At 61.8% G+C, this 12,865-nt stretch overlaps 1 protein-coding gene across 1 annotated transcript in view; it reads left to right on the top strand.

Annotated features, from left to right (window-relative positions):
* Positions 1–1,040: 1,040 nt before the first annotated feature.
* ZNF536 (zinc finger protein 536) overlaps positions 1,041–12,865 on the top strand; it is a gene marked incomplete at both ends in the record, with an annotated part of 155,233 nt that continues 143,408 nt past the window's right edge. Inside the window, 2 exons of the mRNA XM_079800496.1 lie at positions 1,041–1,113; positions 7,065–9,272. Coding sequence (XP_079656622.1) covers positions 1,041–1,113; positions 7,065–9,272 — 2,281 coding nt within the window. The remainder of the gene's footprint in view (positions 1,114–7,064; positions 9,273–12,865) is intronic.

Below are 12,865 nucleotides of genomic sequence, written 5' to 3' on the forward strand. Positions count from 1 at the left end.
AGGAGGAGGAGCAGGAGGAGGAAGAGGAGGAGGAGGAGGACGAGCAGGAGGAGGAGGAGGAAGAGGAGGAGCAGGAGGAGGAGCAGGAGGAGCAGGAGGAAGAAGAGGAGCAGGAGGAGGAGCAGGAGGAAGAGCAGGAGGAGGAGGAGGAGGAGGAGGAAGAAGAGGAGGAGGAGCAGGAGGAAGAGGAAGAAGAGGAGGAGCAGGAGGAAGAAGAGGAGGAGCAGGAGGAGGAGGAGCAGGAGGAAGAAGAGGAGGAGCAGGAGGAGGAAGAACAGGAGGAGGAGCAGGAGGAAGAGGAAGAAGAGGAGGAGTAGGAGGAGGAGCAGGAGGAGGAGCAGGAGGAGCAGGAGGAGGAGGAGGAGGAAGAAGAGGAGGAGCAGGAGGAGGAGCAGGGGGAAGAAAAGGAGGAGCAGGAGGAGGAAGAGGAGGAGGAGGAGGACGAGCAGGAGGAGGAGGAGGAAGAGGAAGAGCAGGAGGAGGAGCAGGAGGAGCAGGAGGAAGAAGAGGAGGAGCAGGAGGAGGAGGAGCAGGAGGAAGAGGAGCAGGAGGAAGAAGAGGAGGAGTAGGAGGAGAAGCAGGAGGAGGAGTAAGAGGAGGAGCAGAAGGAGGAAGAGGAGGAAGAGGAGGAAGAAGAAGAGGAGCACTCACCAGGAATTGCCTGGGGTGCCGTGGGCCTGTGTGGGACCGGACCGCCGACCACGTGCATTTGAGAGAGTGAGGCCCTCAGCTCTGGCCAGCGCTCCATCCAGGGGAAGGTGGGGAAGGTGGGGAAGTTGCCCGCACTCCCCACCTCGACTCTCCTGGTTACACCGTGGCTGCCACCGTCCACAGCCGGGTTTGAATGGCGTGCTTTCATTAATGAACGCAGCCAGGACTTAGCCATTTCTGGCCCCGCCTCGTAGCATCGACTGCATGTCAGTCACAACAGGACGGTCCCACGCTGCCCTCCCGTGTGTCTATTGCTCACCGGGCACACAAAGCCCTCGGCGTCCTGCCCCCCTCGGGAGCGTCTGTGATGCAATCGTTCGGGGGCCCAAATGTCACCGGCGTGGACTGTAGGAGATGGGAAAAAAAAGTCCTTGCTCAGCACGGCAAGCTCTAGGCCAAAATGTGAGCGTGAAATCGCTGGCTTATTTTTGTAATAATGTTTACAGCTGTTTAATGACCCTGAAAAGGTCCGCCGGTCTGGTGCTCCGTGTTCAGAACAGGAGCGGATTGTGCTGATAACAACCTGAGTGTACGCAGCGTGAGCCCCGACAATCGGAAGAGGAGCGCTTAATAGAAAGCCATTGTGCTGCAGGCGACGCTGTCTCAATCACAGCGCACCCCCCCCCCCCCCCCCGTGTCAGGAAGCAAGACGGGTCATGCGGAAGGGCCGAGGGCCAGCGAGTCCCCAGGGAGGGGGTCCGCCTACAGCCAGAACTGCGGGCCACGGCAGCATTTTGGGGGAAACCGTCTCCAGGGCCCCGGCCATGGCCCCGAGCCCTCCCCCTGCCCAGCGCCCGGCCGTGGGGCTTCGAAGCTTGGAGGCAGCGCCTCTCTCCACGCTGATAAAAAGGGGAATGTTTAGTTGTGCTTGGCTAGACAACAATATTCGATTTTTAAAAACCCAGTTGCAATGGTAATTTTGAAAGTCATTTTATTTCCCAACTACTCTTTTTCATGGTATGCGGATAAGACCCTTGCTGGCAAGATCTATATTTTTTGGACTATTCGTAAGATTACTTTTTTTTTTCCTCCTGTGCTAGCAAAACGGAACCGTGTTTTTGTGTAAAATGTATTTAGACTCGTCGCAGCTGGCATTTCTGGTGCCCTGATAGTTTCAAATGTCCTTTTGAGGGAGAGACGCCATTCGGTTCTCTGTTGGAGGAGCTAGTGGGAACTTTCGACGGGGCTGCGGCAGGAAATAGTTTCGAGGGCGGAACTGCCGGGTCAGAGGAGCGTCTGCGCCGCGAAGGCAGCCGAGCGGCTCAGGTGGCTGCGGTGATGCGATGATGAGGCGGGAGGTGTTTGACGATCTGTGTGCCCACTGGTGGATGCCATGGGCCGAGGGCACCCTCACCGGGAAACGGGACATTGCTTAGGTCCAGCGGAAGCCTCCAGCCCCCAGAAGCTGTCCCGGGCCCCACGTGGTGGCGAGGCTGCCATGGCGGCCGGGACTCAGGCCCCCACCTGGTTCTTGGTATTTTTTCTTTTTTGTAAATATATTTTTATTGATTTCAGAGAGGAAGGAAGAGGAAGAGAGAGAGAGAGAGAGAGAGAGAGAGAGAGAGAGAGAAACATCCATGATGAGAGAGAATACTGTGACCCTCCTGGTTCCTAGGTTGATGCTCGGCCATTGAGCCACGGCCATCAGGCTGGTTCTGGGTCCATATAGACAGCAGTGATGGGTGCCCGAGCACCCCACCATGACCTCTGGGCTCGGAAAGGTCAGGCTGAGACAATGATGGTATTTCCAGAGCTGACAACGGACAGGGCCGCCACCTGCCCAGCTTCGGCAGAAGCCCGGCTCCTGTCCGTGGGGCAGACGGGCGCCCAGCCCGCGGGTTTGTTACCCTCCTGCTCGGCTTTGGGCTGAGGCCACGCGCCGATGGCCAGGCGGCTGCTCTCTGTGGGTAGCCGTTTGCTTACTCACTTCACTGTGCGAAGGGCTCCTGCCTGGTGACAGGTCGTGCTGCCTGCGCGGTCACTCGGAGGCGCGGCTGGCTGCCGAGGGCCTGCAGGCCGGGTCCCGGCCCACCCCGTGCTGCTCCCGCCTCTCCCCGTGGTGTCCCAGCGGCCATGTCTTGGGAGAGGGGCCAGATCCAGGCCTGGGCCGTGCACAGGCCACCAAGTGCCCCGGTCCAGGGGCCCTGGGGGCAGAGCTGCACATCAGGAGCATGTCCGCCTGGTGGTCAGGACGCAGGGCCTGGCCTGGGCACTGACAGGCTCCACTGCAGGCCTCTGGAGGACAGGCTTGTCCCATGCCTGCTGGGGCTGCCCGAGGGACCTGGGACATTTCCGCCAGGGAGGCCCCTGCAGGCAGCCCCGCCCTACCTGGGAGCTGTCCGGGCTGCAGGCGGCTTCTATCCCTCAGCAGTGAGACAACCGGTCCCAGAGTCACAGGGGAGCATTTGTGTGAGTTCCCATGGGACTCCATGCCCTGCTTCTGCACAGACCTACTCCATGGGCACACGTGCCCCCCCCCACACACACACGCCTACACCTGTGCACACACTCCTCTGCACACACACATACACACATACCTGTACACACACTCCCCTGTGCGCACACACACACCTGTGCACACACTCCCCTGCACACACACCCATACTCACACCTCTGAACACACTCCCCTGCACGTGTGCGCGCGCGCACACACACACACACACACACACCTCTGAACACACTCCCCTTCATGTGTGCGCACACACACACACACACACTCACACCTCTGAACACACTCCCCTGCACACACACTCCCCTGCATGTGCACGCACACACACACATACCTCTGAACACACTCCCCTGCACACACACTCCACATGCACACACACACACACACACACACACACACACACTCACTCCTGTGTCCACAGCTGCGATGTTTCTCCTCCCCCTGAACTTGGCATTCTGTCTCTCAGGAGCCTTTTTGTTGCTTCCCTGTCCTCGGTGGCCTTGCCCGTGGCCCCTGGCGCGTGTCCCTGAGTGCCCGAGCCAGGGGTAAATGAATTCTGGGCGTGGAACCTGGAGGCTGGAGACTTTGGGGTGGACCCAGGGTTGTGAGGCCCAGGCCGGGCGGGGGGCCAGCTCATCCTGCCGCGGCCGCCTTGGCCCCGGCCAGCTCCCCAGCTCCGGCCTTTCCAGGAACTCCCTCCCCTGCGCTCAGACTGGTGCTGGCATTGCCCGGGGCTGACCCATCTGGGCACCTGCTCCTGGCACTGCAGGGCCGGGTCCCAGAGGATCTGGGCTGACCGTCTGGTGCGGCCCTGCCCACGGGGGCTCCGCTCACTTGAGGGCCGTCGCCTGGCGTGTCTCCTGGCGCGCTGGCGCTCTGCTCAAATCCTCGTCCTCCGTGGGTCCCACGAAGCCTGGTCTCTGCCCCCTGGTGCCCGTGGGCACCTGGACTGAAGGGCTGGTGGCGGCGGGGTCTCCCCAGGGGCAGCCCGAGGCCCTCCCGACTCTGGCGTGTCTGACTGTGGGTGCTGGTGGACTTGGGCGAGGCTGAGTTTGGGGCCCCTGGGGTTGGGGCTCACTTCCGTGGGCTGTGTTGTTGAGGTCTGCTCATTCACTCCCCCGTTCGGCGGGCCAGCACGGAGCCTTCGGTGAGCCAGCGCTGCTCTCGCCCTGAGACCTCCTCTGGGACCAAGGCCGACGGGACCTGCCCTCACGGAAAAGCAGCAGCTCTCTGGAGAGTCCACGCCAGACTTCCCTGGCGCTGAGCGCTGTGAAGGGGCTGGTCTAGAGAGAGGCGGGGGCATTGGCCTCAGACACGGGGGCACAGGGGGCATGTGAGCTGAGGCCCGCGTGAGAAGAAAGACGCTATCTGGCCTTTGCAGGCTCTAGAACATTCTGTTGCACAAAAGGTTTTTAAAAAAGCTTTGTAGATTGAAAAAAAATTTTAACAGTAAAAGAACTGCATACCCAGACCTCACTGGAAAAGGCCCCAAGCGCATTATTTGACACGCGTCCCCGCCCCCGCGTGCGTGGGGGCGTTAGGTGGGCCTCCCCTGACTCACTGGTCTGCCGTCTTGCCGAATGGCACGGATGGCGCCCTCAGCCTCTGCGCCCTCCCGCTGAATTGGCCGCAACCTGAAAATAGCCCGTCTTCCTGGCCGTGCGTCTTTGGAGCCGGCCAACTGGGCAGCCTCTGGCCGCGGGCCAGCGCGTTGGCTCCAGACTCTGCGAACTTCCCTGTGCGCTGGTGGAATCCTGAGGCTCCCACGTGCCCTCGGGGCCGTGATCCACGTTTGCTCAGGAGAGGAGCGAGTGTGGCCCGGCGGGGTGCGGGGGGGGGGGGGGGGGGAGAGGGCTTGAAGGTGGCAAGAGGCTGGGGACATGGCCCACGGGTCCTGGAGTCCCTGCCTGGAGACCTCAGCCAGGGGCTCTGCACCCTGTGCTGGCCGGTGGACGCCAGGACTGCCGGGGCTGGCCAGCCATGTCTCCGAGGGCCAGCGACGGGCCTGGCCCACAGGGGATCTCGGCAAGTTACTGAGATGCACGACTCACCACAAGAAGCCACTCCTTTCAGACCGGTCTCCAAAATGAACCTTTAAAAAATAATAATAATAATTTTTAAAAATAATTTGACTGCCACCAGAAACAAAAAGATGGCCAATTGGAAGGTCTCTTCTACTGCAGGAGCCATGTGCCCGTGGGCAGTTGCCCTGCGTCGTCCACATGAACACGCGGACCTGCACCGCGCTGGCGCTTTCTGCCCGTGTCTGTGCCTCCCCCTCTGTGCCCCATGGCCACCAGCCCAGCCTGTCTCCACGCCGCACACAGGCTGCCCGGCAGGCAGCGCAGCGGGCAGCGCACCCCGTGGCACTGAATGTGCTTCCTCCACACCCGAGCTCTGTCCCCAGGCCCCCTGGGGAGTCATGGGCCCGGGGACCAGTCCTGGCTGGGGGTAAGCGCGGCTCCGGGCCCGCCTGTCTGGCCGGGACATCTAAACAGTGGGGCCCGCAGAGGACAGCTGGTAGCTTCGTTCCAGGGGCAGGAAGCGGGTCTGGGCTCCTTCGGGTGGGGGGGAGCCGGGCTCTGGAAACAGGAGGACCCCAGGCGTGGGCTCCTGGCCTCTCAGAGCTGAATTCCCATGGGCTTGACTTGGGGCTGGCTCCTGTGCCCCTCCCCGCATGGCCCGGCTCCGGGGCGCTGCTCTGGCTGGAGGGGCGGGGAGGCCGGTGACAGACCGTTCCGCAGCCCCGCGCTGCGTGCCGGTGTTTAACAAACGGCCCCGAGTTCTCATTTTCTGCAGAGCTCCTTCGCAGGTACCATTTGTACTCATTACTGGGTATCGGGAAAGTTATTAAAAACGCTCAGACTGGGCGAGAGTTCCAATGGCGGCGGCGCTGGCCTTTAATTGGTCTTTATCTAGTTCTCTGAACGATCGCCTTAAGCCCGGTGCGCGCCCCATTCTTGGAGATGGTGCCTTTGAAGGACAGGGAGCGAGCGCGTCCCTGGTGGGAGGCCTCACCCCCGCCCACATCCGAACCGTCTCGGCGGCCCGCCGACTCCGTCAGGAGGTCCTGTATGCCGCCCCTGACAGGCACAGCTACCCAACGGCAACATAACAGCGTTTCGTAACCTAAGGGTTAAATCTTAATCTCCGAGGTTTGCAAAGCTGCTACTCGCAGTCTCCTTAAAATTTAATATACCTCGTTAATGCTTCCTTGCAAACACTGAAGGATTTTTATGATTATAATCATGTGTTACAGCACCTAGCACTGTTTCTAAGCAGCATACTAATCAGCTTAATGAGATATTACTGCACTTTTTGTTGACTAAAGCAAAATCCCTTTTATTGTTCCAAAGCCTGTCCTTTACTTTATTTCCCCCCAAAACATTATCTTGTTTTATTATGTATCAGTAAATATCATGCCATGGGGTGTTTCTTTTTCCTTTTTTTGACCAAAACATAAAATAACCCCTTTCATCTCCGAGTGGCGAATGCATTGGCCGTGGGAACCGGAGTTCGGAGGGAGCGGGACAGCCATTCTGCTCCGAGGCCAACTTTGAACCGAACCAACAGGTGTGGGTGTCCCGAGGTGGGGGAGGGGGCGGGAGGGAGACTTTCCCACGCTGACCGCCCCCCACCCCATGTGTTACCAGGTGTTGAAAGTGGTAAAACATTAATAATTTAACTGTGAATGAGTAATTGCAGTCGGCAAATAGAAAATACAAGGGAAGACGATCCATCGCCCAAACAAATGGGAGGACCAAAGCCATGTTGCGTAATTGGCATTTAATAATTCATTTTTTTATTATTGTTTTCGACTCTCATTCCCGAGCAGGATGGTGTCGAGGTGAGGCCGGGAACTGCCGGGTTCCGCGCCCCATCTCAACTCTCTCTCCCTTTCCAGGGATGGAAGAAGCCAGCCTGTGCCTTGGAGTGTCCGCCGCCGCGGCCGACGCGGAGCCCCGCCGGAGCGGCCCTGTCCTCAACGGGCAGTATGCCATGAGCCAGAAGCTGCACCACATCACCTCGCAGCTGGGCCAGGCCTTCCCGGAGCTGCACCCGCGGCCCGGCCCCGAGGACAAGCCCGCGCCCCTCGAGGACCAGGCCCACGTGGCCCTGAGCGGCGGCCCGGCCCTGGGCAGTCCGATGGCGCTGCTGGCCAGCCCGCTGGGCCGCGACCTGGACACCAGCCTCAACGGGCGCGTGGACCTGCAGCAGTTCCTCAACGGGCAGAACCTGGGCATCATGTCGCAGATGAGCGACATCGAGGACGACGCGCGCAAGAACCGCAAGTACCCGTGCCCGCTGTGCGGCAAGCGCTTCCGCTTCAACAGCATCCTCTCGCTGCACATGCGCACGCACACGGGCGAGAAGCCCTTCAAGTGCCCCTACTGCGACCACCGCGCGGCGCAGAAGGGCAACCTCAAGATCCACCTGCGCACCCACAAGCTGGGCAACCTGGGCAAGGGGCGCGGGCGCGTGCGCGAGGAGAACCGCTTGCTGCACGAGCTGGAGGAGCGTGCCATCCTGCGCGACAAGCAGCTGCGGAGCAGCCTGATGCCCCCGCGCCCAGACCTCAAGCCCCCGCCGCACGCGCATGCGCACGCGCAGCCCGCCCAGCCCGCAGTCCCCGGCCACCTGGCGCCCCCTGCCGCCTCCGCCCCAGGTGCGCCCGACGCCGCCCGCCCCGCGCCCTCGCCCAAGCCCGCCATTGGCGGCAGCAGCGCGCAGGAAGAGGCGGTGGCCCCTGCGGCTGGCTTCCGCTGCACCTTCTGCAAGGGCAAGTTCAAGAAGCGCGAGGAGCTGGACCGCCACATCCGCATCCTGCACAAGCCCTACAAGTGCACGCTGTGCGACTTCGCCGCCTCGCAGGAGGAGGAGCTCATCAGCCACGTGGAGAAGGCGCACATCACGGCCGAGTCGGCGCAGGGCCAGGGTCCCGGGGGCGGCGGAGAGCAGGCGGCGCACGAGTTCCGCTGCGAGGTGTGCGGGCAGGTGTTCAGCCAGGCGTGGTTCCTCAAGGGCCACATGCGCAAGCACAAGGACTCCTTCGAGCACTGCTGCCAGATCTGCGGCCGGCGCTTCAAGGAGCCCTGGTTCCTCAAGAACCACATGAAGGTGCACCTCAACAAGCTGTCGGCCAAGGCCAAGGCCCCCGGCGACGCCGACGCGCCCGTGCCCCTGGGAGGCCTGGCGCAGGAGGCCCACGCCAACCTCTACTCCCGCTACCTGTCCTGCCTGCAGGGCGGCTTCCTGGCCCCGGACAAAGCCGGCCTGAGCGAGCCCGGCGGCCAGCTCTACAAGGGGGAGCTGCCCCTGAAGGAGAAGGACGTCTTGGGCAAGCTGCTCGCGCCCATCGCCAGCGGGGCGCACGGGGGCGCCCCCGAGGGGGACAAGCACGCGCTCCTAGGCTGCCTCAGTCTGGTGCCGCCGCTCAAGTCCAGCTGCATCGAGCGGCTGCAGGCGGCGGCCAAGGCGGCCGAGATGGACCCGGTGCACAGCTATCAAGCCTGGCAGCTCATGGCCCGGGGCGTGGCGGCGGACCGCGGCTTCCTGCCCAAGGAGCACCCGCTGCCGCGCGGCCCGGAGGAGGCGCTGGTGCCCGCGGGCGTCCTGTTCGACAAGGAGAAGCGGGAGTACGTGCTGGTGGGGGCGGACGGCTCCCGGCAGAAAATGCCCGCGGACCTGGTTCCCGGCTCCAAGGCGGCCGGCCAGAGGGACCTGCCGGCCAAGCTGGACCCTCTGGAAGGCACTCGGGAGTTCCTGTCCCACGGGCTCAGCCAGGCGCTGGACTACAACCTGCAGGGCCCCGGGGGCCTGAAGGAGAAGCCCACCGAGTGCCCCGACTGCGGCCGCGTGTTCCGCACCTACCACCAGGTGGTCGTGCACTCGCGTGTGCACAAGCGGGACCGCAAGGCCGAGGAGGACGGGCCCCACGTGGGCCTGGAGGAGCGGCGGGGCTCGGGCAGCGACCAGGAGTCCCAGTCGGTGAGCCGCTCCACCACGCCCGGCTCCTCCAACGTCACCGAGGAGAGCGGGGTCGGCGGGGGGCTCTCCCAGACCGGCAGTGCCCAGGAGGACAGCCCGCACCCCTCCTCGCCATCCTCCTCAGGTAGGTGGGCCGGGCGGGCGGGTGGGGGCAGGACAGCCGGCAAGGGCCCTCCTGCTCAGGGGCCAGCTTCTGCACAGGCCTCGGTGGGGGGGGGGGGGGGGGCAGGCCTTTTGCTGCTTTTCAAGGTCAGATCTGAGGTCAGCAAGGTCAGGTCCGAGGTCAGCGTGGCTGGTGGGCGCGGGAGGACCTCGCCTGTCTGCCCGGTGGAGAGAAGGCTGCCATCGTGTCCCTTAGCCGTCCCCTGAGCCCTGGCTCCTGCGAAATGTAGCGGCCCCTCCTCCCGTGTGGTAGGGTGGCCAGTGGGCACGTTCACCCGCGGGGCCGACCTCTCCCTGTAATTGCCCTCCTGCCCGCCCCACCTCATGCCCTGGCCCTGCTGGCGGTCCCCTGCTCTCCAGAGCCTGGGAGCCCGGAGCCCGCTCCATCCGTCCACAGACGTGAGGGTGCAAATTCAGACCCTCCCTGCCCTCCCCCCTGAGGATGCCCCTGTGACTAGCTCAGGTGGGCTCCCCCAGTCTTCCTCCCCAGACCAGGCCCTGTGGGGTCCCTTCCAGAATCGTAACGTGGCCCCCCGGCCAGCTCCTCTGTGGTTTGGAAGGCACGGAGCTTTGGCACAGATGTGCCAGTGCCCATCCTGCCATGCGCCGTGTTCATGGGCGATGCGGCCTTGTGGTCCAAAATAGTAAAGCAGCAAATCTGTCATCAGAACATCTGAAACACAGAGGCTTCCTGGCCCCGTTTGAAGAAAACACGCACATACACACACACACACACACACACACACACACATCCTTGCGCCTCCCAGGGCGGAATCTAAGTGGCCACCTCGCAGGTGGGCGGCCTCCTCGGCCTGGGCCCCAGCGCTCGGCACGGACGGTGCAGGGAAGTTCTGTCGGAGCCCTTTCTGAGGAAAGCAGCTGGCTAACACTGCACTCATTCCGCAGCCTCCCAGCAGCGGAAGTCATGCCCTAACAAATACCCGGTTACTAATGGCAACATTGATTTCTGCAATCAGCCATTCAGTCTGGAAAACGAATGGCGGTTTGGGGCACCTTGAGGCGCCGCATTGCCCACCGGAACGGGTGGCAGCGAGGGCGGGGGTTCGTTTTTTTTCTTTAAGTTTTTTCTCCCCTTCTCCCTTTCCTCCCCCCTTTCTGGGTTTCGATAAATATCTGTGTATCGGAGGCGGTGATTATGTGCACGCGGGCCGTTCTGTCGTCGCTGTCACGCTCCCGCCTGCCCTCCGGCCGGGGCAGAAGTAGGATGAGATGAAGTGTGCGCCTCCGGCTTATCACAGACCAGGAAAGAATTGTTAAGACACATAAATCTGAGCGGCACATTCCAGAGATTCCGATAGCACTTAATGCCGCTGCTTAAATACCCATGAAACACACTGTCGGCTACGGAGTCCCTGGCTCGGCGGTGATTTATTTCTGGTGGGAACTCCGGGGGAGGCTGCGCGGGACCAGGAGCGCGCCTGGGCGGGTGAGGCCGCGCCATGGACTGACCACGGCCCGGGGCAGGCGAGATGCAGGGCGGGGACTTCAAGTTTCGGTGGAAATGGATCCCTGAACGTGGAGGCAGCGGAGTGAGGGTGTCCCCTGTCCCTTGGGACTGTTCCTGGCCCCGGATGAAGAGGTCCCTGGTGCTGGGGAGTGCAGTCTCGCTGTTTTGGGGATGGGGGGCCTTTGAGGGGCAGAGAGCAGAGCGCAGGCTGGTTCCCCTAAGTCTGCGGCATGAAGCTGACAGGTTTCCACGCCTCTCGCCCGGGCCCGCTGAGACGCAGAGGGCTCGGCGGAATGTTCCGGCACCAAATGCTCGCCTTTTCTTCGTGACGTCTCGTTCCCCATGGTTTTCTCACCTTCTGGCTGAGTGACGGCCCCCACGCTCTTCCTAGCTGTTATTTCCAGGTCTCGAAATGTTCTCGCGAAAAGCCACTCTGCCCTCAGAGCCCGCCGGGCCCAGGCCTCGCAGAGCCTGCGACCTGCGCTGCGGTCAGCTGCGTGCTTTCCCGTCCCTCGTGGAGGCAGTTCTGAGTCCTGAAGGCTGACTCTGTTCCCGGCGGGCTTGTCTCCTTCCTCTTCAAACGAGGCCCTTTCCCGGTGCCCTGGCTCAGCAGCAGCCACAGGCCTGCCATCCACGCGGCCCTCATTGGCTGCCGCGCGGCGCGAGGGCTCGCCTGGGATTAGGACCCGACCCCCAATCTGTTTCCTCTTCCCTCTTCCTTCCGACAAGTCAGACTTGGGCAGAGTGCATTGAAAAGAAGCATTTACATAAAATTGGTGACACAATAGGTATTTTATTATTACCTGTCAGAGAGAAACCGCGAGGTGAGGGGAGGGAAAAAGCCAGGTCTTTAAGCCCTTCCGTAAAGAAAGAAGCACTTATTAAGGCCTCTGTGAAGGAGCGGCGCTTCCCCACGTCTCTCAGGCGGCATGACAATGTCGCAAAACTCAATTTCCATCTCTCGCTTCTTTTCTTGTTGAAAACTGGGTCAGGAGGGCCTGAGAAACTATGTTTTCAGATCTTCACCAGCGAATTCTTCCTTTATAAATCGCTGCTCTTAACATGATAGTCGTTCTGAATTCATCACCCACCCTTTCTGCAGAGAGCCTCTCAGCGCGGATCCGCCGCGGAGGCGCACAATGAGCGGCCTTTGTTATCTGATGTAATGCTCGCGAGGACGGGGGCCGAGTGGCTGTTTAAAAATGTCTCGCTCAGACGGAGACACCGAAAGGGTCAAGTTTGCGATCACACGGTGATTGCCGAGCCGGGCGACCGTCCCTGGCTGGGCTGGTGTGGGGTGCAGCTGTTGGTGATGTGAGCAGAGGGGAGGTTCGAGTCAGTGAGCGTGTGAAAGCCATCCCAGTGAACCGGAAAATAGGTTTGTTCTCGGGCGCTCCCCACTGCGGAGGCCCAGCTCGGAGCAGCGGCGGGAGCCAGGGCCTCGGACAGATTGAGAGGTCGTATTTTCTCACCGAAAAGGGACAAAATGAGCAGCATGGACCTCCCTCCGCCGCCCCCCAACCCCACTCCCCCCGGTCTCGTCCCCCATTTTTGCTGCTGTTTGTGTGGCTGGCCGATAATTTCACACCCCAGCCGATGTCCTTTCTGCGTCCGTATCCAAGGCCAGGGAAGTGAGTGACTTGGAGGCAGCAGCGTATAAATCCGACTCTCTCGTGACATCAGGGGAGCGGGTGGCTGTTTGGACGTCCCCTCGCTGCTGGCGCGCGTGCCCACTGCCCAGGGCCTCCGTCTCGGCATCTCTCCCCGTAAAACCCCACAGAGCCCGTGCAGGCATCTGAGCTTCACGCCAACTCGGAGGATGACCCAACTTCTGCATCTTTAGGTTTCGCGTTGGAAGTCACGCTCGGCATAATTAAAACTTAATGTGCTAGGAAACGGCCCTGCTCCTCATTACAGCGGCGGGGCAGCTGCCTTCCCGCCGCCGCCCCGGGACTTCGGAGAGGGGCTCACTGAAGCGTGCAGGGGGAGGGAGTCATCGGATGCGCTGACCCTCCGTTGTTAAATAACGTCGGCTAAGTTCTGGGATCCGTGGAAAGCCAGGGAGAGAGGCGGGGCGAGAAGGCCCT

Source organism: Cnephaeus nilssonii (assembly GCF_951640355.1).
Source record: "Cnephaeus nilssonii genome assembly, chromosome: 20".
Lineage (NCBI taxonomy): Eukaryota > Metazoa > Chordata > Mammalia > Chiroptera > Vespertilionidae > Cnephaeus > Cnephaeus nilssonii.